Raw genomic sequence first — 26,490 nt, 5'->3', positions numbered from 1 at the left:
AGAGACACTTCTGAGGGTTGAAGAATAAAAGGAAAGAAAGTGTGTAAAGTGTAAATGAACTCCCCCTCCCGCCCCGTCACCATTGCATTGGTTATACAGGAACTATTTGAAGTTCTGATATTAAGACTCTGGTTCCATTCCCTGCGCAAAGGGACGCTGGGGAACGGTGGGGCCTTTCATGATTCCTTTATGCCCAGCTGAAATAGTTAGAAAGTATTTGGGATCATTTCCACAGGGGTAAATATGATGTTGCTTCAATTGCTGTCCTGTATTATTCAAGAAGTCAATTGAAGTAGTGTCTCAAAATTGAAAATGCTTACTTCCGAAGCAGATGCATGAAATTATTGATGTGAAGCATTGTGAAAGGCACTGCACTTCCCTCTATTATCATATACGTGAGTGTATCATATACATATACACAAGAGCTTTGGCCTTGACCCCGTCACAGGAAATAATTTATAGGGTTAGAACGCAATAAATAAATGCAATTCTGATGATCCCCCTTGGGAATCCATAGACAGAGCCTTGACACTGCAAAGAGACTTATCAGGTAGGCGAGTTTAAATGCCACCCGCCAAGCAAGATCATTGGCTGACAGAAAGCCCCAGCAGATAACCAGGAGTGCTCAGTGGAAGGGAATAATTGTGAGACAGATACCCGGTGTGCACAGAGAGAGTGAGAAAGTTACATTCTACCAGCATGTCATGTTTGACATAACCTGCGGTCATTTTTATTAATTGTCCCATAACAATTGTTGGGGACTGTTTAGAAAAAAAAAGTCCTTATTTAAAGACAGTATACGAGGATTTCAAGGACAAGTGATGCTAGACTTGTTGCATGATCATGTGAATTGGCATGTGGGTCGATGAGCAGTTCATGCTGCGTGGCATGACATGTCTGTGGGTGTACATATGTGATACATATGTCTGTGTATGTATATACTTGTCGACATGTGTGGCATGTCTGGCGCGAAGAGAGCCTGTTTTTGTTTTTTTTTCATTGTGTGTATGTGTGTGTGTGTGTGTGTGTGTTAGGGTATAAGTGTGTGTGTACGCACAGTGGTGCACAAATAGCTCCTGAGGGCCCTTGCGATCACAGACTGCCAAAAGGAAAAGGATTTCCGAGAGGTTTCCTTCTCGCTATTTAAAGTGGGAGCCCTGTGGGACATGTTTGGCATTCTCATCCACTCACTGAAGATGGCCTGTGATCTGAAGCCACTAACAGGCTCGGCATGCTCTCTCTCTCTCTCTCTCTCTCTCCCTCTGGCTCTCTGAAGTGATTACCCTGCTTGTGATTCCACTGACACCCACATGTCCCCCCGAGACGTGCCTTCACTAGTTTGTTTAATCTGCCTCCCTGTACAGTAGGTAACACAGCCATAATTGAGGTGTGGATAGAGCTGTGGGAGCAGATGAAACTGGATAGTAGGTTTTTATGTAAACTTGTCTGCACTATAAGTCACCTTGGATGACAGCAATTGCTAAATTAATATACAGTGTATTGCTATGATAAGAATGCTACAAAGTTACTAGTCAAATGTCTTAAAAACTCAGTCCTTTGTTACATTAATCCCAGTGAATGATCAATGAATCCCATGATTACAGCTTACCAACCAAGTCACAAATGCCAGTGTCCCAATAAGGAGTTAGAAACGTAACCGGCTAATTTGTGGATCCAGTCATTCTTAAAGCAACTTTTTCCTCAGTTTACAATGAGGCTGGTGATAAGATAATAGGAATTGTCAGAGATTAGAATACCATTAGCAAGCCTTGCAGTCAAGCAGATATTTGATCTCAACAACATATAACTTCCAAAAGTTCTGCTGATACCTGAGACGGATTCAGCTTTACACTCCGTTTGAATTTTGATATGAAAACAGCAAGTGGAACTGTGGAAATGCAAGCATCAGATACTGTATCTCCCCCGGTTAGTGTCTCGCTTCTGTCTGTAACACGCTTGAACTGCTCTATTCAGAACATACAGAGTGTCAATCATCACAAAATCAGCCATAGATGAAGCAAAAAATGAAAAAGAACAAAAATGATCCATAGAAGTTAACTTAAATTAATTAAATATATCATACTTTCTTTGCAAGATTGCATCTGTCTTCAGATGTGTAAAAAATAAAACATTCTCAGATATCTTTTTAAAGCGTATTATTGTAAGATACCACTAATTAAATTGACAGTGTTATTAATTGGGTTGAAGATAACTTGCATTGAGTTGAGGACATCTTAAACTCAATTAAAGATATCTCCAACTCAATTAAAGATATCCAAATGCCATGTCCCGCAATATGCAATCAGGCTCTTTCTGGCGCAATATCAGTTCACTTGTGCCCCTATTACAAAGACTGAGTTGTACTTCTAAAGTTTTCTTTTTATCATTAAAAGCCTGACTTTTTGAAATAGATGTCGTCCATGTCACACTTTTGTGATGTATATAGTTTCTTTAATGTGGCATAATTATAGTATTTAATCCATCCTTATCCAGTGTTTGAAATAGAAATGAGGATTATGCAGCTCTGACATTTGGAAAAGTAGCATTTAACTGCTACTGGCTCAGATATCACAAGGTGATCACATTGCTCATCATAGTCAGCAATGTTAGAGACAGATATATAGTCACACACCTCTTCATGACAATGAAAACGGTGAAATCTTTTTTACCCAGTTTTTATCCAAAAGGTGAGACTTGAAAGTCTGAATAAGGAGATTTTTTACTTGAAGTGTTCTTCATGGCTGTTTTCTCTGCCATAGCAGAGAAAAAAGGTTTATAAGGTTTTGTTTTTAAAGGTTTATTAAAAAAGGTTTATTTCATCATTGTTGATTGTAGATGTGATCTGTCTTCTTGTGATTAATATTTTCATTCAGATTGGACAGGAACAATTGAGTTAGAAATGTGCATCAGTTTGTCAAGGCCCATTAGTTTTGAACTAGATGGGTTCTGAGTGCTGTAGTCCTTCCTAAGAGCGGTGAGATTTGCTCAGCTATAGGATACATTCATCAGGGTGAGTAGTTAAGTATCGTCAGAGCAGCTGGAAGTGCATGAGAATAGTGTCACACCTCACAGCTATCCTGCACTCTTTACCCAAACACCTAAATTAGTGGCTGTAAAAGTTATTTTGAGGAGTGTCTTTACTGTAACTTGAGCCAGTAGACTTGCAGAATTTGATCGTTTCGAGGTTACTGATTTATGCCATCTGACCATAAAGAACTGTGGATATTGTGAAGCCGGGCTCACCCTCCCCTCTCCTTCCCCTCCCCAGGGCGCTGCGCCAGCTGTGGAGAGAATGTAGTGGGTGAAGGCACCGGCTGCACCGCCATGGACCAGGTTTTCCACGTTGACTGCTTCGTCTGCATGACCTGCAGCACCAAGCTGCGTGGCAAGCCCTTCTACGCTGTGGAGAAGAAGGCGTACTGTGAGCCCTGCTATATTGTAAGTCATTTCTATCCCCCCCGCATCCTCTTGCCTCGCCACCTTACCTAGACACACTCTCACTCAAGGTCCAAATTGAAGGTTCAAGTTATTTACACTGTCGTATTCCAAATCTGCACATTAAAAAGGCATCAGGGATGCGTTTATTGCCTTTTTATAACAGAGCGTTTTCATATATCGCTCCTAGTCTGCTGTGAATTAGATGATGATTAGAGGAACATTGTTTTCACATGCAGAACATTCAGTGTGCTGATCCATAACTTTATCTGGGGGTACATCTGATAAGCAGACAGGCACAGTTTAAATGCATTTGAGTTATTAAATGAGTGTCAAAATCATGTTAAAATGTAAGATAGTATTAATTCCCTTTGTGGATCAGATAACAAATAAGCCTTTTTCTTCTGTATTTCTTCCTTTTTTTGCCCCTTTTTAAAATTATTTCACTCTTTTAATCAAGAACCTGATGAAATACAGGAAATGAGACAGTGAGATCCAGGAAGGTGTGTAAGTTATTTTGAGTTTAGGAACTTCTTTTTGCTTCTTACAAAACTCTGTGGCCGGTTTCCTCGTTGCCATATTGCGACACGTATACGAAAATGTTTACTTGCAGAGTATTGTCAGGATGGACACATCGTCTTGCAATACCACATGGATGTCCTGTTTTTGCAGAAATGTTTCCTTCCGTTTCATTAGAAAAATCATTGATTTTGTCATCATTCTAACTAGTTTATTGTCTTGTCAGCAACATCACAGCTTTGCGAATGACAGCTGTCAGTTGAAACACTGTATCAACGTGCTGTAGCACTAAAAAGACTAAACCAATAAAATAAACACACATATATACAGTATATACAGTATATATAAACATTTTAAAATCCATTTCTGTGTAGGAGTGTTGTGAGGTAGGGCAGCTCTTGGTATGGCATCTTGGGATTGGCAGTTTGTTTGTGTTTCTAGTTGAGCGGCGGGCTGGTCCCTGCACAGTGGGGGCAGCCGGTCTCTAAAGGGGGATTTGAAAAGACTTCTGGCAAAATCCAGGCATGGCTTTGTACGCCTCCTGTCCAAAGGTTGAACGCTTGAAAGAGCCTTATATATCCTTGGTACCCTCTGCCTAGGATAAGTCTACAGGCTCTTTTTTGAATACGCTCCAGCTGTGCAGACTGTGGGCCAGTGAGGGAACGGTGCCAAACTGGGACTGCTGGATGCACTGGTGTAGATAGAGAGCGGTCTTGGATCTGGGAGGCCAAATCTTTTTTAGACGTCTCATCACAAACAGCTTCTTGTTGGCTGACTTGAGCATATTCTCAACTTGACGGCCCCATTTCAAGTTACTTTATATGGTGACCCCTAAGATTTTGATGGTGTCACATTTATCAAGAACATTATGATCTATTGTCAGACTGGGCAAGGTGGGGTCATGTCATGTGGCTGACGTGGAGAACATTGCACTTCCTTGTATTTAGCTTCATCTTGTGGCCCTCCACCCAGGCTCTCAAGTCGTTTAGGGTCTGTTGCGGGCTGCAAGGGAGTTGTGGTATCAGTGGCTGGACAAAAGTCATGTTCTCCACATAGTTGCAGTGCTTGTTGAAGTTGATGAGAGCACTGTTAATCAAGGAAGACATTGAGTATTTTCCCTTGGACAACTTCACATGTGGGATTCTCAGAGTCAGAAAAACAACCCAGGTACTGAACTTTCTGGTGGTGATTGAGAATGAAACTACAGATCCGTGGGGCCAATTTGGGTCTCAGTCCAAGTGGGAAGTAGACAATGCACTGCTGTTTTGTGGTTCACACAGTCAAATGCTTTTGCAATGTCTGTTCAGGTCGAGGTCAAGTTTGGGACTATTGTCTCTCAGTATCCAGTCTGTTCTCACAGAGCTTAGAGAGTTGAGCAGTTTGAGATATTTTTTTCAGTTCATCAGTGTTGGGGGAAGTTGTTTTAGAAATGGGAACAACTGCCTGTTTCCATTGAAGAGGGACAATGCTTCATGGAAAGATGCATTTATAGTGTATAATGTAGCAGTAGTGGTGCTAATCTCACAGGAAAACTTATTTTGTATCTTAGGTGGAATCATGCCTGGGCCTGTAGATTTAACATAGCTGAAAATGAATCTTAAATGCAACTATGAGGCTTTTATTATTTGAGATCTTTTTAATGCTGAAAACATGGATACTTTTTTTTTTTTTTTTAGTACTCCTTTACCAGTACTTTGGAAAATACTCATTCAAGTCATTTTTGATGATTTGTTACCTATTGCTGTGTAATTTATTCATGCTGGTCACTTAATAACATTAAGAATTTTGCATTGACTGTAGCAGACAAAACTTGACAACCTAGCCTCTGTGTTAATATCTTTGCTCCATATCTACAGGATATGTAAATCACCAGGGTTTTTCTGCAGGCCCCCTGAGACAGATAGGAGCCACACTAAAACAAATGTTGTCAGGTAGTTATTTGCCTACCTAACACACATGTTCCACTTTCCAGATTGTAGATAAGAGGCTTTTGAAGAGAGAATGATTTGACTTTGGAGGTATGACCCGATGCAGCTTGCTAGTTAATGAGGAGGTTAGAGCTTCTTTTTTTTGGTGGGTGGGGGAAAGAGGATCATGATGACCCGGGCAGCTTAAAAATAACAAGTGATGCACAACTGAGTATTTACACAAACTCCTGATTTGTTGATGCTGATGGGAAAGCATCAACAATATTTATAATAGTGATTATTTTAAACTATTTTGTTATAAGTGAATAAATTAATTATAAGACTGACTAATACTTGAGTACAACTAAATCAGCTCTATAACAAAAGTCTTAGCAGTGAAATTTAAGTAATATCAGGTGGCCGAACTACTGCACATTTAGATATGTATGTAGATATTAACACATATGGACAGTGACGTTTTCCTTCACATTGTTTGCAAGAAATGGCTTGGTATGCACTTTACTTGTGAAGTCTTAAAGCTGAGCTACATGACGTTAAATCAGTGGCAGGCCATCTCCTAAATCATCTCTTTTCAGAGGCACTCACGGTGATTGTAGTTGTCTTGTCTGGAAGTTCTCCAACTCTGATACATGCGCTAAAGAGGAACGGGATAATTTAAGAACTTTATTTATGCATTTCATCAGCATAAATGTTCTTCTGGCACAAGATCAAAAGGATGGGGGAAATCTGAATTTCTTAATGAAAGTAATTTCTTCTTCTTTTATTCCCATCCTCAGGGTCATACGCCTCTGTACGATTAGAGAATGAACGCGAGACTTGAGTCTCTGAAGAGAAATGTCATATCCCAGTGAGAAAGAGGAAAACTTCAAGTTAGGCTCCAAGTCAGTCAGTCTAGGAATCTCTAAGAGCAAATTAAAATCAACGATGTATTGTTTATTTGTTTATTCATTTTAAATTCCCTTTCTGATCTCGTCAGTATTTGGATGTTACAGTAACAGTTAACTGTATGACTGCAATATGCCACATTATTATACAGTCAAAACAGAATGATAGACCACAGACCATAGACCACCTGTTTTCCATCTTGCAAGAACCTAAATTCAGATTTCATCCATAAAAGATTATTAAAAACCCATACTTGAAAGCTTAATTGAACAGTGATCTTATGGTGACTGCTTTAATGTAATCATTAAGGATTAATGTATACATTAATCCTTAATGATTACATTAAAGATTTACCTTCTCTATTGATTACTTTTACTACTGGACTGATAGCCTTCATTCAATATTATTATACATGAATGCAAAACATTATGTTCGCTGATATTAAATAAGTCAGAAAACAAACAAACAGACAAATAAATGATCAGTATTAACTTAGTGGAGACTTGCTTTTCATAATGTTTTTCCTATGCTATAGGTTCTAGGCGTGAGTAAGATTTTGCTGTCACCCTTGGGCACTGTATGTTTTACAGGTACAGCAGCCGCCTGAGAAAACTTATTGTCTGTAAAATCTAATGATAATATGGAAATATATTAATCCCATAGCCAGGAATTGCAGGAATACATTTTGTATGCCACAGTGATTGCCATCCAGTAATGTTTCCGGCATATATCAAAGTAGGCAATCAGTAGTCCTTTATCTAGGCAAGGACTTTACATATTCTGTGGAACAATACTGGCACTTACATTAGCAAGTTCCGTCTCTTCCTCTGGGTGATTTGCACCATTCAAATTGTTTGTCTAGATATTACAATTCCTTTTAGTAATGTACAGGAACTCACACACACCTGTTATCTTTGCCAGTCTACTTCCTTATTCCACACCTTGCTATCTCTCTGTCTCCCAACCTCAGTCACACCACTGGCCCGCAAATTGCAGGGCAGCAATCAGCCTTTGTCCTCTCCACTTCCCTGGCTTGCCTCCACAGAGGACTTATCGCTGCCTGTTTGAATACAGCGTGATGGAGATAAACTCTACAGCCGCTCAATTAATGTCTCGTTTTGCATGAAGTGGTTTGTAATCGTGTTAATGTGACATCAGCGTCAGGCCACCGTTGTTTTTTTCCTGCCTGATGTAAAGCAATAGCCCGAGGTGTCCCACAGCCTATCTCAGACCCCCTTCCGTGTTTACACACCTAATAAGATTGAAAGTGCATATGCATACAAACGCCACCCAGTGAGCTGTTCATCACAGTGTCATCCTTATACTGAGAGGCAGCAGTCTCACTATTTTTAACAACTGGTTTCCAAGAAAACTACGATGGGACAAGTTTTTCTCTGGATATACAGTATTGCTCTCTGTAAGTTTTGAGCTAACCGGAGCAAAATAATCATCTGGGGGATCTGCAAATACACAATGCCAGATAGTAGAGCCATCCTACAGTAGCTACTTTTACATGCAGGGAGTAACAGTATTATTGCCCATACTTCGGTTGAGGTCTTATTCAGGTTAAGCAGTTCACATGCACCTTTGATACCCTGCAAATGAGTCTCTCTGTTGCCTTGAATTAACCAATGAACAGAATATTCCTGTCCGGCTGTGGTGTCCCGTCCACAGATAGAGTGGTCTGCCAGAAAAAAAAGTATGAAAAGATGCCAGCTACCCCCTCCCTCTTTGACTGAGCAGTCAGTGTATTTACTTAATTACTATACATGAAGAGGACATGATCCAATAGTAATAGTAAGTGCTGCTTGAGGAACCATGTTTTTTGTTGACATTAAATTGCACCCATAAAGCTCTGCGAGTCTGAGTTTATGCAGACAGCAAAAACCAAAGGTGAAATGACTAAGGAGTTTACATGCCAAGTTATGATGTTTACATGTGTTGACCCAAAACCAGGTTACTTGAGTTATTGGGCTTAGACCAAAATTTGATGTGCATCTAAACGTAACCACAGTTTGCTACCTTAATCCCTTGTTAATTGAGTCACTCATCTTGCAGTTTAAATGCATAAGAGGGTGCAGAAAGTTCAAGGCTCAGGGCTTTTTTTTTTACTTTCTGGAAGGATGCAATCTCAGACAAAGCCTGCTGAGAGAGGCGGTTTGAGATGTAAAACATTTAGGCAGAGTGCTCCACTTTAGAGGGAAAGTGCTTTAATTCGTCAGACTGAGAGTACACTCAGTGCGGGATGTGTCAGCTATTACTGTCAATTCACCAGCTAGAGACAGTATCATGTGTATGTGTGTTATGATTAAGTCCAGGTACGTGGTTAGCGTAATTCTCTTTGGTTTGTATATAGTAGTTTGGGCTAAAGCAGAGGAAGCTCTTGAAACCTTCAAAATGTAAACTGCATTTTCACTAGGGCCAATTTGTCTAGGACATCCAGATACAGTATGTGGTTGTGGTTCTGTAGTGACAGAAATTTAAACACAGTGACTATTTCATTTGGGACATCATGTCATAGTGCTTTCACTAACCTAAAAATGGCTATGACTTGATTTATAATACTGTAAATACTTGAAAACAAAATGGATGCAGCTTAATATAAGTTATGAGCATCTGTAATCTCCCTAGTATGTTTTTCCTGATTATGTGTTTGCTTACCTAGCCCTTCCTCTCTGTGTGGATTTATTATAATTTCTCTATTTTGGAATATTTGAAATGTGACAATACCCATTATTCTGCATTTGATGTTTTGATAATGTATCATGAATGAGGCATGTATCGCTGCTCCCTGCAGCCCCTGACCACTGTGCATCTGCCATCAAAACATCAAGTTAGGCATCTGTTAACCCCCCCCCTTCAAGGCAGTGATGGATATATTTGCTGCCACAAGCAAGTGTATGGATATGTGTGACATGGAAAGACATTTTCACAACTTTGTAACAAAAAAGGTGGCGCAAACAGAAGTCATTACAGTGTGGTGTAGCAGCCATTCCACCTTCCAGAGTTCAAGACAGATTTTTTCCCAATCAGTGGGATTATAGAAGCCAGCACATCTATTTGAAATTGTAGTCATAGAAATGAAGAGTAATTTTCTCTCTCCTTTCACTTCAGGAAGTCTGCTTCTAACGAGAAGAGCATATTATCCCCTAGTTAACAGTGGTGGGAGCAACAGAGACCCTTCATCTTGCTGATAGCCCGGCTGGTCTTTGAAGAAGTTAGGCAATGGGATTCTGTGTCATTGGGGTTAATTGCTTACAGAGGGTACCATGCTTTCTGTTCTTAAGTCCATTCTATGTTGTCCATATCTGCCCTGCTTTACTCGTTTCTTGCAAAGCTCTGGGCATTTCCACAGCCAGGTTGTTGCCCAGTTAATTTATTTTAAATGGACATTTTGGGTGCCCTTCGCTTCAGGTAATTCACTGGTAAACAGATCCTTTCAATCTGCTTAACTGGGACCTAAATGGGTTGCAAACAGCGCTCAGTTCCCCGTCGAAGCCACAATCACATGCCCACTTTCCTGTTTATCCAACCACTTCCACTGAATATAGATCATCCAAAGTGCGGCCAGTTTAAGTGTACTGTAATAAGACTGTTGCAAGTAACACAAGGTCATGCCAGACGCAGAACCTTTATATTGAAAGAGCAGTAATAAAGAGATAGGGATTTGCCCAGACAAAAACCTTAATCTACTTGTGCCTCTTTTGACAGAATTTCAGAGATCACCAAGGTCATGGACGCCAAGTTGCTTGAATGTAATTATGTTCATTATCTAGTGTTGTACTATAGCTCTGCTATTTAAAATAAATGGCTTTTGGTCTCATTGGCTACGCTTTCCAAATGATTTCCCATTCTACTATTGTAAAGGAAGAGCTGCACATAGCAAAGCCTGACCTGCCAGTCACCAGGAAAAGATCGTGATTGACAGTATGACTGATGAGCTTTACCCATTGTGTCTGTCTGTCTTGGAAAGTACTGATGTTAGTCTAGCTGGTCACCCGTTCACATAGCACTCTTTATCTTTGATGAATTCTCATTGGCCTACCTGTCTTTTGTGTAGTTCATTTTCAGAAGCAGACCCAATTTTAGCACAAACTGTTGACCATAATAGCGCATCAGCTAGTACTCCAATCCATTGCAATACATTTTCAATACCACACAACTCACAAGTGGATTAAAACAAATAATCACCTTCCCATATTTCCAGTGAAGTAACCAAGTTAGTCCTGAATTCTGTGTTTCAAGCTATGTAAAATATATTCATAGATTTCCTACAAACATTTGACTGATTTTACTTTTGGCAAATGTGCCCGCACAAGTCAGTTTAACCCCATAATCCCACAATCTAGCGAGTAAAGGGATGTTTCCCAGGGTGGCACAGGAGCCAGAGGCGGCAGCCATGGTGCCAGCTGTATTGGGGGCTCCTGGTGATGGATGTCCTCTACAGCACAACTTGCCAGGCTAGTACTCTCCCACTTAGCAATGGGGGACCCCTAAGAACTTCCCTAGAGCTTTCGCTGTCATTGACAGAGGGGATGTAGGATACAATACATACAGCCAGAGCCTGAGATCCTCAGCTCTAACAATGCGGTGTGCAGCCAGCCACAGAATACAGGAAGATAAAGATTATAAGGTTGCTTCCCTGACAATGGTGTGGTTATAATTAGAGATGACTACACACCACCCACACACCTGTCAGTTCTGCGTGATGGATATCCAGGTAGGCAGATCCAGAGGCTTGCAGCCAGAGTGATGAGATCAGGGCCCCCATATGCTCATTGTTGTGGCGCTGCAGCATGCTGTTGTGGCTGTGGATGTCTGTGAGCCGCTGCACAGCTGCTGTTCATGGTGGGAGTGCTACCATGCACACGCCGTGTGGGGAGCAACAATGAGTGACGGTGGCAGGTGCACCCACCCTCATTTTACTTGTCGTCTGAAGCACGCTTATGAACACACAGAGGCTCGGCTTTCTGCTGACTCCGTCATCAAATATTCATGGCTGTCTGCATTAGCTTGCAGAGTTCTAATTGAGTTCTGTATATTCAGACATGATTAACTCGGTCTAATTCCTCAAAGGAGTGAGCCAATTAGATAGCACTTGCGTGAATAGGATTTCACATCTTAGTACTTCTCCAGACTTGCCAAGACAATTATGTGTGTGTATAATTGTACTGTACAGTGGGTGTGAACCCACTACACTCAAGCAGGTCATTATTTCTTATTACTGGCCTGCACTACAGTATATGCAGCTGCCTTATCCATTACAAACAAGTAAATGAATAGCAGGAGCCTTGTTATTAGAATACACTGTTTGGACAAGAGTCGAGAAGGCGATTCCAAATACCGGGCCCTCTAAACCTTCCTCATGTTTTTTGTCTAAGCACATTTCCTCCCCCCAGGAGCAAGCAGGAGAAAAATATCTGTGACCCAATGCTGACCCACCACAATGTCACTCTAACTCATGGCATGAGAGAACTACTGCCTGGGTCTTTGTCAGTTTCTCTCTGTAACCAGAGTAGGAGACATTGCCCAAAGTCCAGAGGGGTCACATTCTGCTGTGGAGCTGAATTTAAGGCAGAGAGGCAGACAGGCAGGCCAGCCACTTTGCCTGAGCTGGAGAGAGATCAGGGCCCCACTGCCACCTTTTATTGGTAAAAGATCGGCCTGAGCAAGACATGATCTGCATGCCGGCCTTGTCCCTTTATGTTGGCTGCAGCCTGACGTTATCATGCGACTCAAATAATATAATGCATCTGTGTGAACAAATGTAGCAGCTGCACAACCGAGTATAGGATTATGTATAAATATTTAAATCTCGTTTGACACTTGTGCCATTTTGTTAGTATATCAAAATGTTGGATTCTGAACTCTCCACCGAGCTGAATACAAACCTACACAGGCAGAGCCAGTTAACAGTCATTGCTGGTAAAAAGGATTGCAGGGGTAAGGCTGAGTCAGGGGCAGGCTTGGTAATAAACTGTCCAGGCAGAGATATAAACTAAATGTAAAAAACAAATCAAGATAGGAGGTTCTGGCAAGATGCCATCCCATTCCAGCACACGCTGGTCATCCATAACCCAGTGTGAATTTATTACACAGACAGACAGACTCTCCAGCTGAGCTGAGCAGGGGACCAGCACCTTGCACTCAGAGGGAGCGGGGCTGTTCCAGGTCAGAGACACCGAACCTCAGCACACTCATCCTGGCTGACTGGCATGCACAGAGATGACTGTCACAAATGCTCTGTCTGTGAATTATACAGCTGATACTTTCAAGGTCACTGGTCCCTGGAGTGAACAGGCTGGGAGTTACCAAAGCATTAGGAGAGTCACTTTCCACTGCATGACATGCGCGCTCACACCCACACATAAACAAAAACACACACCTCAATCATCTCCATCCAGCCAGCATTGTTTTGACCCAGGCACACACTGTTAGGAAAATCTGTGTGGGTGTCTCAGTGATTTATATAACGTGGCTATAAATGACTGAGAGTTTTTTTTTTTAAAAAGGAGCAGACAGTCATGTCAAGCCCATCTTAATACGCTCATACTGTAATGCTTAGCATGTGAACAACTACACAGACAGACGCACAGAGGCAGAATGCCAGGGATTTCTGGTCACTGGAAAGCACTTACTGATATGAAATTAAATGTAAATTTAAGTTGAATGTCAAGGGCTGTGGATGGGATCCTCCTGGGTGTCTGGGGCGAGAGTTAGACTGCAGGGAGGGAAATGGCAGGGGGTTGTTCACTTGTTAACCTTCACGGGATGAGGAGGGAGGGTGCTGCAGGATCATGATCACTGAGCCCAACCAGCCTGAACGGAACTCAGTACTTTACACGTGTGTGTGTACTCACACACTTACACACAGACCTCTCCACCTCCATGGTACTGAACAGACCATAGATCAAGGAGGGGTGGTGCTCCCACAATCCCTTTGCAACTGTGTGAAGATTTAAATGAGCTCCCAAATTCCCTCAACCGTAGCAGATTTCTGGCATTTCCTACTGGCCGAGACCGCTATGATTTGGCTTAAGAACGTGGAAAACAAATTGAGTTTTTTTTTTGTTTTTTTTTAACCCCAACAATGATAGTCCCATCTATTGCCTTGTCAAAAACTTTGCATTGCAATTGACTTATCTGGTAGCCCCCAAAGCCTCCAAATTGCATTCAATACATTTTCTGCAGGCTTACATTTTCATTTTGTCTCTGTAAGTTATATATCATTGTGACAATGTTGTTGCTCTCACATATAAAACTTGCTTGGAAATTATTTCCAGGATTAGGACTCAGACATGGGCATAAATGTCCATAAACATTGACCTGGGGACAGTTTTGCCAAATCTGTTTATTAAATATGTATGAGCAGAAGCTGGTGCCAAGTCAGCTGTAACTGTGTGTAACCCCGCTCCTTCCTCATGAAAGTGTTTGAAATAATGGAATACCCATGCAGACATAAACTGAAGACTGTTCAGTGTTTTAGATTCATTTTTGACCTTTGAAATCAAAGTCCAGCATGGAATACTTCAATACTTTTATGCTGTCTTGTAAGTGATGCTGTCTTGTAACTGAAACATCAAATGGCATGGCCTTGGAAAGAAATAGATGAACATTGGGGATGAGTAAAAAACTCCTTCATGGTCCGCTCAAAGCATCCTAATGTTGTTCAAGGGGCTAAGCGCATCTTAAAAAGCCCTCCTAATGATAAGCTGACAGCAGGTGTCACAGGATTTTCACACTGAAAGATTACAACCTACATTATAGTGTTGAACTTTTCTTATAGTAAAAGCACTGCACCCTATGTGTTTCCTCTCCCTTATTTAGTTCCCTTGTCTCCCTTATTTAGTTCCCTTATTTCATATTACTTCTCCATTACAAAATCACTGTTAATTGAGTAAGTAATTATATTTTTTCTTGGCAACTACTAATATGCTTTCTATTGTTTGTTCTGCCTGATTGTCTTTTATTAAACGATAAAATAAATTCTCTGAGCTGCTTGTCAGGGTTCATTTAATTAAAAAAAACACCTTCCCTCAGGAAGTGGGAGGGTTAGTTATTTGACTCACAGTTCATGACCAGGTCAGTCTCTCTTATTCACTGATGCACTGCAAAATAAATTATACAGCAGTGCTCCTCTTTCGAAAAAGCACTTGTTGGATATCACTGGACTTCCTTGATTTTGTGTGTACTTGATTTAAATCACGTAGCATGGCGTGGGCACAGACCAGCACATTCTGTGAGAGTCTGGACACAGACTTTATCAAATCATCTGCAAACTTGGCCCACTGTGAGTTCAGCATGCCAGGACATAAATCGCGTGCGTTCTTACTGAGCTCAAGCCTCCCTCCTGTCAGCCCTACTTGGCCATGTGAAATAAGAACAGATAGGTGTAAAATTTGTGTTGATACTGTGGGAGGAGATAGTGAACAGCTTAAAGTTTGCAATATGCCACTGCAGATTTCCAGCTGTTAACTCTTTAACCTGCAGACATCTAAAATACATCTTTGTTCCAGCATTGTTTTACTCGAGACTTGGAGCAGTGGTTCACACTCAAAAACACAGTCTGTTGACTAAATTACTTCTAACATCTTTTATTGAAGACAGCGCAGGGGAGGAAAAACGACACAGACGTTTCGGCCCTAGGCCTTCTTCAGTGTGCAAACCGCTGTTACAAGACTTGAGTGATCCCTACTTGGTTACACGCACCTAACAAAGTTAACACAGCAGTGGAGCTGGTTGAGCGCTGTGATATTTCCTCTCTCTAAAGTATTGTTTTATTATCATCAATAGTAACAGGGAGGGCACTGCAAAAAATGTCCATTTTAACAAGTCATTTTAAGGAAATCTGCCAGCTGGGTTAGATAATTTCACTTTTCAGTTTCACTAAATATCTTGAAATTGCAAAGCATTCCGCAAGGCTCAAGGTAATGTCACTTGATTCAAATTCTTGAAACAAGATAATTTGCAATGGAAATTGATAAAATTATCTCACTCCACTAGCAGATTTTTGTTTCATTTTTTTTTATTTTTTTATTTTTTTTTAAATAAGATTTTCAGACTCAATACTCAATACTAAACTAAATGACTTTTTAAGATGGCTTTTTTTGCAGTGTGACTCTTTCTCAATCTCTCTCTCTGCCTTACTGTCTGTCTCAGACAGACAGTTTATCAGGCCCGTGTCTCATGTAAAGAGCAGAGCATGCGGGACCTCTTAACTCACCGCTCCGTGCTTTGTTTGCCGTCACACTTTTCATTCCGACAGACAACTGTGTCAAATGTTGTTTGGGAGTCGGTTGCTAAATCGTGGGGAAGCCGGGCAGGACTGCGCAGGCATCAATGTGTTTGGTGTTGAGAGATCATGAGAAGCACTTTGTAGGAAATTGTAAAAGCTTACAATGAAAAAAGGGGCCACAATTGACTTTTAAGGCACTCCACTCACCCCCAGTTCAGCAAGAGGCTGTCTGACCTAAATTCACTTTACCTCATCTGCCTAGACATTTGTTTAGCCTTCTGGGCAAACACTTAGAGAAATGTATGAGGGAGAAAAAAAAAGGAATACATATGCTTGAATACATCACATTTAGTCAGGGGGAAAGCAAAACCCGGACATCTACAGACATATACAGCCCTCTAGTGGCAGATTGCAAGGGTCCTAGATCTCTCACAGAGAGGGCACAGCAAGTGATTTATGCAGAATATTTTAAACCATCTTTGTAAGTTGTAACCAACCACAAATCAAAGCTCTGTAAAGAAATTCTGATTGTTTTAACATCAGACTCATGTTTGTGTAACACAGCTAATAAATGTTCAGTGTTACCTAATACTAAAAACCAGTCACCCTGCGCCAAAAACAGCTCACACTTAATTAATGTACCTATAACAGAAGCTGACCAAAATTAACAAATTGGGTCACAGAATTTTACCATCAGAAAGAGACAGAAATTTTGTCTTTTGAGTACTGTACTCATTACAATGGCCTGGAGGAACTGTGTGCTGTGAAATCACATGCTCTAGTTAAGCTAAACAAGGGCAAGGTATTCCCACATGAAGGGCAGATGAGAATAAGTGAGTAAGTTGAAATGCAGACAGATGAGTAAGAGTTGAGGGCGGTATAGTACTTTTTAGCCCTAGCCTCTTGTTGGGATTCTCAGGTTGCAAACATATTTTCTCTTCTCTCTCTCTCTCTCCCTCTCTCTCCCTCTCCCTATCTCTCTCTCTCTCTCTCTCTCCATCTATCTCTCTGTATATGTGTGTGTGTGTGTGTGTGTGTGTGTGAGGCAAACCTCAAGGGCTCAGTGCAGCAAGCTCATTAAAGGCTTTATTCCACTTCCAGGATTGAGGAGGATTGCAATATGGACATTGTTTATACACAAACGTTGCCCTGGGAATAATGTTTATTTCTATTACCGTCTTGGAGGAAAAATAAGAAAGTGGAGCTTGTCTGCACACATTGCTTTTCATGAAATAATGCCTCTCCAGGAGTGCTTTGAAGAAATGGCCATTTTTAAAACCACTTTTTACAGTAGCTTGCCCCAAGTCATGCATCAGCTGCTCTCATCTCTTGCCCTTTCACCCGCCATGGCCCTGTGACACATAACAGTGTTGTGAGGAGGAGCATTATCTGACACTCAGACAACACACAGAATTATGTCAGTACATTTTTACATTGCAGCTGCAACGAACCCCAGCTTGTAACGCCGCTCCACTCATTAGCATATAGACTATAAATGTCACTGCTTATGCTCCCCAGCCATACTGCTGGACAGGGGGTGGTCGGGTGTTTACCTCGGCTGAGCGGTCACAGAAGTGTCATTTTAAACGGCAGGGCCTGGCGGTGCATCTGGGAGGCGGTAGATGACGCAGCGCAGTGTTGCTACACACCCCGAGCTGTGTTTGGAAACACTGAGGCTTGCTACTACAGCAGGAGCCAATGGGAACAGCTGAACCATGTACTCCTTAGCCCAGTCGAGCGCAGAGAGAGAGAGAGAGAGAGAGAGAGAGAACAGAGAGCACAGAGACACAGAGATCCAGGAAATGCCTGAACAGCTTGCACACAGCCACATCAGGCCTCACATTGATCACCCTCACATGATATATCCATCCCCCTGTAATTGCATTGCTGTTTAGAGAGGCGATCGTTATTTATGAAATATTGAAATAACAAATGGTGTCTCCCAGTAGATATTAAGAAGAGGGATGCCACAGATAAGTCAGAGGCAGGCGGCCGCCACGTCCCCCTGCGGGCCGGCTGCCCAGTCGCCTGGCTGCAGAAAACCTGCAGTCATCACAAAGTGGAAATATTTACTGCTCACACTCTTGCATATGGGAGGATGGAGTGTGGGTGAGGGCAGTTGAAAAATGACTGTGTTTGTGTTTCGAGAGAACTGCTAATCAGATTCCTTCAGCTTCAGAGGCATTTCAGGACAGCCTAGCTAAAGGTCCTTAGTGTCGATTTATTTGTTGCATAGGCCAGACACATATGGGAGCAAGCTGTAATGCTGGCAACAGGAATTTTTAAAGATTATAAACTCAGAAAATACAGGGTCAAATAAGACCACGCAGAAAAACGTATGTTCTAATGCTGATTTATATTTGTTGGTAGACAGTTTGTAATCACAAACAAGCACTTCAAGGGCTTTTGAAAATGAATCATCAAAATCATTACATTCACGGTCACGTCTTGTGTTGTAATCGTGTGGGTGTCTGTGGGTTTTTTGTGTTTCTGTCTACAGAACACCCTTGAGACCTGCACCATCTGCAGTAAGCCCATCATGGAGCGCATCCTGCGGGCTACAGGGAAAGCCTACCACCCTCACTGCTTCACCTGCGTGGTTTGCCAGCGCAGCCTGGATGGCATCCCTTTCACTGTGGATGCTGCCAACCACATCCACTGCATCGAGGACTTTCACAAGTAAGATGTTTAGGTTATCCTCAGGTTTTATAAGCAGTCCCAACCTTAAAAAGCCAGCTATAGTAAGAGACATGCAGCTTTTTTTCAATATGGGGTCTTAGTTTTTATCTGGGAAATACTGTAGCTGCACACATGCATTTGAGTAAATTCTGTTACTGTGTTACATAACAGGCACCTTACCAGTGACTGTTATGCCAAACTGTTACTTTACTCAGTGACCAGAAGGGAAACAGAAGTAAACAGCTTGCCGTTAGTGAGTGCACAGCTTTGTGGAATAGCTGCACTGGGCTGTTGTTTAATTCCACATGACAAGTGTGACCTCAACTATGCAGCCCTTTGTGTCGAGGAACAGCTATGTCTGGCCCGGGCTACTCTGGCTGCTATGGCTGTGGGTTTCCCAAAGCCAGAGACCCCTCACTTCCTGATTCCCAGCAATTCATTAAGCAAGTCAATAGAAGAAGTGTCAACCCCACCTTCAGTCAGCTGACAGGACCTGAAACCTCAGTGTGCTTCTCATATCCTTATTGACCCCATTGTTAGAGACTTCTTCCTTCTGAGGTGTTTCCCAAATGACTTGAAGGCGGGAAAACATTGTCAGACAACTCACATATTGAATATGAAAGTTTTTATTGAGAATACATGTAAATACAGATTTTATTTTGGCGTCAGGCTCTGTTTCGATCTCTCCCTGCGAGCATAATTTTTTAAAAACCAGCCAAAGCAAGAGCAGGGAGAGATCAATAGCAGCCCTCCCTGGGGAACCATAAAGAAACAGAGAGCCCACAGGTGGATGCTGATGTGGTGGAGGGGTGTGAGATGCATAGGCAGCAGCAACAGGGGCAGCAGGGTGAGCAGCAGCAGAGAATGAGCAAGTGAGTTTGACAGCTTAAATAGACCGCCCAATTGGTGATGACAATACACAAGTTCAGCTGACACATCAGCTGATCCAGAACGCAGTGCCACTCGAGTCCTCTGGCTGAACTACTGTAGCTCCGCAGGCTTCAATTCATTACTGTAAGGACCAGTAATGGTAGTTTGTATATACAGATACAGATATATAGAGAGTTTGTCAACGCCTACTAATAGAGCCCCAAGCTATTTTTTAGCGGTCATATTTTCTGCTTAATTTGAAACATTTAAGACAAGAGTAAATTTAGCTCATAGGGCTACCTTGATGGTTGAGTGTTTAACTTAAAAACATGAATGCATGGATTTGAATCACAGATCATGCTGTGCTGTCACAATTATTCTTTACTGTCTCATACCCTTAACTTGTTTCTGCACTCTCAAAAGCCAACAAAATACAGAATGAGGATGGACAAACAAAGAAGTTTAAATCGTACGTCCTTTTCACAGTGTTTGCCCTAGCACTGTATTTCTGAAGCTAATTTCTGTCGTTCTTTTGGTTTCTTTCTCTCACAGGAAGTTTGCCCCGCGCTGCTGTGTGTGCTCTGAGCCTATAATGCCAGCACCAGGCCAGGAGGAGACCGTTCGCATTGTGGCCCTGGACCGTGACTTCCATGTGCAGTGCTACCGCTGTGAGGTATGTTCTCTATGCACATATCTCCTCTGAAATGTGCTCTTACTAAAAGTAGCGGTACAACACTGAGAAACTCCAGGTGTCACTCATTATGGCATGAAGGTGTACATGCCCGTCTCTCTGGTCACCTTTGCAGAGAGATGAGAGTGAATTATCTCTCTTTTTACCTGCTCAAAATAGCTATCCATCTCTCCTCTGCAAAGTTCATGGACTTACATAGTAACCGGTCTGTCAGCCGGCGCTTGTTGGGTGATAAGCAGCGCTGAGTTATTACGTGCCTGGCTAAAAGAGAAGTAACGTGTCACATTGTCAGAGAGCTGTGCCAATGTGAGTACACAGCGTTTGGCAGACATAAAGGTCAAAGGAAAGCAAAGCAGATTAGTTCAGCTGAAGGGCTCAACAAGAGAAGAATTTTGTCACTGGGGAGACATGAGTAGATGTAGTTGTAATTCTGTGTGCGTGTGTGTGTGTGTGTGTGTGTGTGTGTGTGTGTGTGTGTGTGTGTGTGTGTGAGCGTCATTCTAGTGTAACCCAATGTCACTGACAATGAGCAAATGACGTCCAAGCAATACGTATATAAGTGATTGTGAAGTGTTTGACTGATTGTGTGTATATGTGCATGTGGAAGTGTGTGCATGTATGTCTGTGCATGTTTATGTGTGACAATCAGAGGTCACATTAACTAGCAATAGCCAGTTTTCGGGGCCCCCAGACTTATCAGCCGGTACGAAAACAAAACAATGGCTTCAGCCTCATAGGCCTTTTCTGTTAAGAGCTCCCTGAAACTTGACATTGGATGATAGTTTTTAAACAGCAGTAAATGTCTCGTTTAGGGTGTAAGCACGCTGAGCGTATGATTGTACATGATCCGTGAGCGTGCCTAATGACTTTGTTTGTGTACATAGCCTAACAGAGTCTCTGTGTCCTGCAGGATTGTGGCTCTCTGCTCTCTGAGGGGGATAACCAGGGCTGCTACCCTCTGGATGGCCATGTCCTTTGCAAAAACTGTAACACCAGCCGCATCCAGGCCCTCACCGCCAAGGCTACCACTGACCTCTGAACAACCCCGGCACCTGGTCACCTCCACTGTGTTAACACCACGCTCACTCGCTCGCTCTCTCTCTCTCTCGTCTGTATCTCTCTCTCTCTCCCTCTCCCTCTGTATCTCTTTCTCTCTCTCTGTACCTCTCTCTCTATTTCTCTCTATCTCTCTCTCTCTCTCTCTCAAACATACACACGCAGACAAAAGCATGCATTCCTCAGCATACACAAATATACATATACAGTATATTCAGTTGCAATAACAAGAAACCGCATTATGTCTGCACATACATACTCGGTACAATCACAGCAGAAGAAGTTGCTTTAGAGGCTGTCTGTATTTTGACTGTGTTCTTGTGAAATTACTCCACTTCCATCAGTTAACAGAGCCACTATGCATCATCAGTCACTGTCCTTATATCTCATTAGATCTTCAATCTGCATGTTCCAGGGAGGGTTATAATGGCATGTACATACACAAGGCCCAGATTTTGCCTTCTCACTGACTATTGTGATCTAAAATTGAGTTTGACTTTACATGCAATATGTTTGAAGCATCTAGCCAAGAGGCAAAGTCAAAATGGATGTGTAAGAGTGTAGCTTTAGCAATATTTAGAAAGATTATAAGCATATGTTGTTTAGAAAGTGCTGTTCATTTTATTCTTTAGTGTTCATTCCATGCATATACACATACAGTGCACAAAATCAGTCAATGTAAATGTACATATGTATGCGCAAACACGCAGAAGCACACACTGAAGCTCATTCTTGCACAACAGAGCTGAGAGGCACCTAGTGAAGTTAATACAGTCTCAGAGTGCTCCATAACTGAACACCAAAGAATTTAACATAAAATGCCATTTACAATGTATACTTATTTTATATGTAATCTTATTAAAAATACTTATATTAATTGGGAATGCAGAAACTGCAAGTCAAAAGACAAAATCCTCAATAGGCAGCTGTTGAATGCAATTCCCTTTTTAATACAACTGCTGTGTCTTCCAATAGAATTTGCTCTGATGGACATATTTTTTTCTGTTGGCCACAGTATAATTATGACATTCCATACACATAGCTGCCAAATACTTGAGTGTAATCACTCTTTGTTGTGGCAAAGCAAATGTTTTTTAGTGTCTTTGAACCGGTGAATACAATATAAGTGAACCCATTGGCTTGATAGATTTGTTATTTGATCTCATATCACTTATATATATATTTTTTTCATTTACCATTGCATTAGATTAGATCATTGATTGTACTGTAAGCAATCTCTCTCAGAGATAATGGATATGAGATGGCTATGCAATTTTTAATATTAATTGCATCGACACTTTATAAGGATATACAGAATTTTTATGAATAAGGAAATATTTTAACTGTACAGATTCAAGTGTCCTTATGACCTTTTAATCAGAAAAGTATCATGCTGTTGGTACTGTAGTGACTTTGTATGTCACTACGCTGTATGTCAGTATTGATTTTACCGATTGACACTCATCTTTTATTTTTATATATGCAGTGTATGTTCAGGTGTATGTCCTAGAGTTGATAGGCAAAGAAGGGACCATTAGAGCTTCCCCAAAATTACTCTGATTTTATTATTTGGTACATTCAAGAATCATGGACCATTCTTTTGGCTGTTTTGTTCATAATGTTAGCTACAATTTGATGGTTATATCAAAATATTACAACAGCAGTTGTCAATAACAATGTATCACACCATGCAAGATGCAATATTTTGCACGTCCCTGCTATAGTAGTCTCTTACATGTGGATGGATATCTTATGAACAGAACAACTAATTGTAACTTTTGGTAATATTATGTGAAATCATAATATCACCAAAGTAAGGGAGAAACAGTGCATCATTCCATTTTTCTTTACTGTTATCTTTCCATGCTAAAAAAGGTTGCAGTGTTGGCTTTCAGTGCCATTTGGATTAGAGAAACTGAGTAATGGCAAGAAAAATATATACTGTAATCTGCATGTTAGACCAATTACAGCAGAGAGTCTTTGTTATCAAGTTGACCGTGGCAATGTTCTGAACAGAGTTATACTTTATAATGAGCTGTGCTAATAAGCCCATTAATGAATTATGAGTGAATAGTAATTTGACATTGACAAGACCTTTGCTAGGGCAGCTTTTCTACATGAAAATAGAGAGAACTGTTTAATCAAGCTAAAAAAAAAAAGCATTTAATATAACAAAAATTGTCGATCATCAAGAGCTGCTGACTACAGTACAAAGTCTGAACATTTGACTGGGTGTCTGAGCTGAAGGTGAATAGGTGGACCACTGGTTGCACACCTTTTCATCTGGTTGCTATGGTACTAACACCTTTGCAGGCATATGTACAGACAGACCGATCCTTCACCCGCTGACTTGCCTCAGGCTATACATTTGGATCACTAAGAAGTTATGCAGCCTAAAGAACACATTCTTAGGAATTTTTCCATCGATATTTGGAGTACATAGTGTCTTCAGGACCGATCTGTCCTCAGCAGCGTTGTGCATGGCTCTATGTAGACAGTTTATCAGCTCATCAGACGGACAGTCATTGAAAAGCAAAGTTATGAAATAGTTATACAATTAAATGTTGCTCAATCATACGAGATGAGTGCACCTCTTGAGAAAAATTTGTGATAGATAATCAGTCTGTTGAGTGTGTCATCGTACATGATGGCTCAACAGTGTGGTAAAACCCAGACATCTCAAAATGCCTTGAAGTCAGTAGTGAGTGAGTCATCTTATTTCCAATGGTTGTTAGGCAACATTAAAAAAACATGTCAAACTCACCGTATAACATTTTATCATATGTTTTGAGTAGCATCACTAGGCTGCTAGTGTTGCTAGTGATATGGCTGAGGTACCATCTCATGTTCACCTGACTCATACAGGGCCTAGTCACCTACTTAACTGGAAAGTGGTGGTAAAGGTGCACCTTGAATTTCACATCCAGTGATGAAAACACACAAAACAAACTGTCAAAGTGACTAAGTAGGCAGAGGTTCTGATTGAGATTGAAGCTGGAAAACAACTTCTAAAGCCTGCGGTGGATGAAATCAGAAAAAAACAGTATGTGAACAACAGTAGTACAGTAATACTCATTTAAAATTCTAATGCAGGTACTTTCCAAAGTCAATTGTCTCCAAGTTTACTGTAGTCAGGGTGGTATCCATTATTCACAACTCCATCTCCAATGCTGCTTTTGGCTCTTACTCTGCAGGAAAAGAAAACATGTCATTGTAATAGTATGCTAGAAGCAATATTCACTGTGCTGTCAGGCTGGAAGCACATGGCCGTTGCACAGTGAAATCACAGTGAAATGAGTCTGAGCAGTGACAGTGTGGGGAAATATTTTGAGCTGTTGTTTAACAGCTCTACAACATCTACATAACAATGTAGTTCAGATACATTGCAGAATTCACTTGAAAAATTCTCAGTGTCTTCATGAGAGACTCTCCTAAACCAGGAGTCTGCATAGCTCACCATCAATAATGAGGTTGCTGCCAAAATAGAAATATGCTGTTGAGTAAATGTACTAATTAAATATCAAAAATGAAATTCCTTTGTGTGAGGCATAATATAGCCATAGATTACAAATGTTATTTACTGCATATTTTGACACCTTGTGTGTGTTTGATGCGTGATGCATGTCAGGGTTACAATCCGTGTACTTTCATCAGAGAAACATAACATGTTATGCAGTTGATCAAAACGCGCAGGTCTGTGAAACAACTTATCCTATTACACAGGACGTGATATAACGGTAAAAAAAATTAAATGTAAGTTTTACTCAACATTGCGTTATGCAATTAATCAAAACGCACAGTGCTGAGTAACAATTTATCCTAGATCAAGCAGAAAATGGGTCAGCATGTCGTTGATCATTGGTTAACGATGTCTACTACTTAGATTAGGGGCTGCACACTGCTCAGTAAACACTTAACAGGTACATGGTAAATATGAGTCAACCAGTGTATTGTGTTGTTTAACATGTCAACGCTAATCAGACATTTAAATGTTTTATAAGTCATTTACTAATATTAATGAATGTCTTGCAAGGGCTTAAACATGTCAAATTAACTATTTCATAATATAGCACATCTTATAAATTGCTTACTAATACCTTTTTTTTTTTTTTTTTTTTTTTTTTACAAAGTTTGCCCTTGAATGGTCCTTGAGCATGGAGTTAACTCTCTGCTGTAGGCTGTTGGATTCAGACTGATGTGCCACAGTAACTGTGTTTTAAATCTTCTACTTACAGTATTCATATAGACCACCCAAATAGTATATGGAAATAAATAGCTTCACAAGTGTCTGTTTGAGCATTTTTGACATAAATCTGAGCTTGAGGCTTAAAGTATAAAGTAAAGACCTTTTCATGATTTGTTCATGTGTTTGTTGTATTTGTGTTGTCTACTGTCTTTGTTTTACCTATCTTTGTAAAAGTGCCTTTGGCTAACCAGTATTGAATCACTATACCATTTCAACATATTTCAGCATGCCTCACTCAATGATTTTGCCTTGTTTACTTGTTTTTACCAAAGTAGACAAAGAGGATTCCTTTGTTGCCATTGATAGGCCAACTCTTAAGTCCAAATATTAGATGTTTCTGTCAGGTATGGTGCTTTACCTTGCAGCAGCGGTGTCTCAAAAGGTGTTGAGTGTGAACTCACCTTAAGTAGCTTGGCCCTCTGCTGTTACAGTAAACCACCTCATCTCATCTGTTCTTGATCTTTGGAAGGGCCATTTAGTCAACTGTTGGTTTCCCCTTCCTTCAATAAAAGCTTTGCAATAGCATCAAGTCTCTTTGGCCTTGTCTGCTTTCAGTCTTTTGCAGTGCTATTGGTGGTTTTACATAATATGAGAGAATATAAAAATCACCTCTCTTTCTTACCCAGCTCACACCCGCCCCGCCTCAGCGCAGCCCATCCCCTGTTGCCGGTTAACATCGCCCTTTGGCAGATTGCCCAAGTAATGAGCTCTTTCTCTGTGTCTTCTCCCCATGCTCTCCAGCAACCTCACAGTGACCTCCTGAGCGGGGTACCTGCAGATGAAAGTGATTTTTTTTCCCACAACTGTAACCCAGGGCTACTTCAATCTCTTCAAGAGTCATTTAAAAGCTCTTCAGTACAAGCAGACGCCCTGTGCTTATGCAGCTCCAATTCATTTCCTCCTGTCTCATGCTGTGAGTCCCCACTGCTCCTTAAGACGAATTGGA

At 41.1% G+C, this 26,490-nt stretch overlaps 1 protein-coding gene across 3 annotated transcripts in view; it reads left to right on the top strand.

Annotated features, from left to right (window-relative positions):
* The window catches only part of lpp (LIM domain containing preferred translocation partner in lipoma), a 139,720-nt gene extending 114,310 nt beyond the window's left edge, over nucleotides 1–25,410 (top strand). For all 3 annotated transcript variants that reach the window (XM_071517613.1, XM_071517612.1, XM_071517611.1), the window contains exons 10-13: nucleotides 3,269–3,438; nucleotides 18,503–18,681; nucleotides 20,104–20,224; nucleotides 21,153–25,410. In XM_071517613.1, coding sequence (XP_071373714.1) covers nucleotides 3,269–3,438; nucleotides 18,503–18,681; nucleotides 20,104–20,224; nucleotides 21,153–21,281 — 599 coding nt within the window. In that variant the 3' untranslated portion in view covers nucleotides 21,282–25,410. The remainder of the gene's footprint in view (nucleotides 1–3,268; nucleotides 3,439–18,502; nucleotides 18,682–20,103; nucleotides 20,225–21,152) is intronic.
* The last annotated feature ends 1,080 nt before the right edge of the window (nucleotides 25,411–26,490 follow it).

This window comes from Centroberyx affinis, unplaced genomic scaffold, assembly GCF_046629955.1.
Source record: "Centroberyx affinis isolate AG114_WGS23_722 - 3 ecotype Tasmania unplaced genomic scaffold, CSIRO-AGI_Caff_v1 ptg000503l_1, whole genome shotgun sequence".
Lineage (NCBI taxonomy): Eukaryota > Metazoa > Chordata > Actinopteri > Beryciformes > Berycidae > Centroberyx > Centroberyx affinis.
This window is presented reverse-complemented; position numbering and strand designations above follow the sequence as displayed.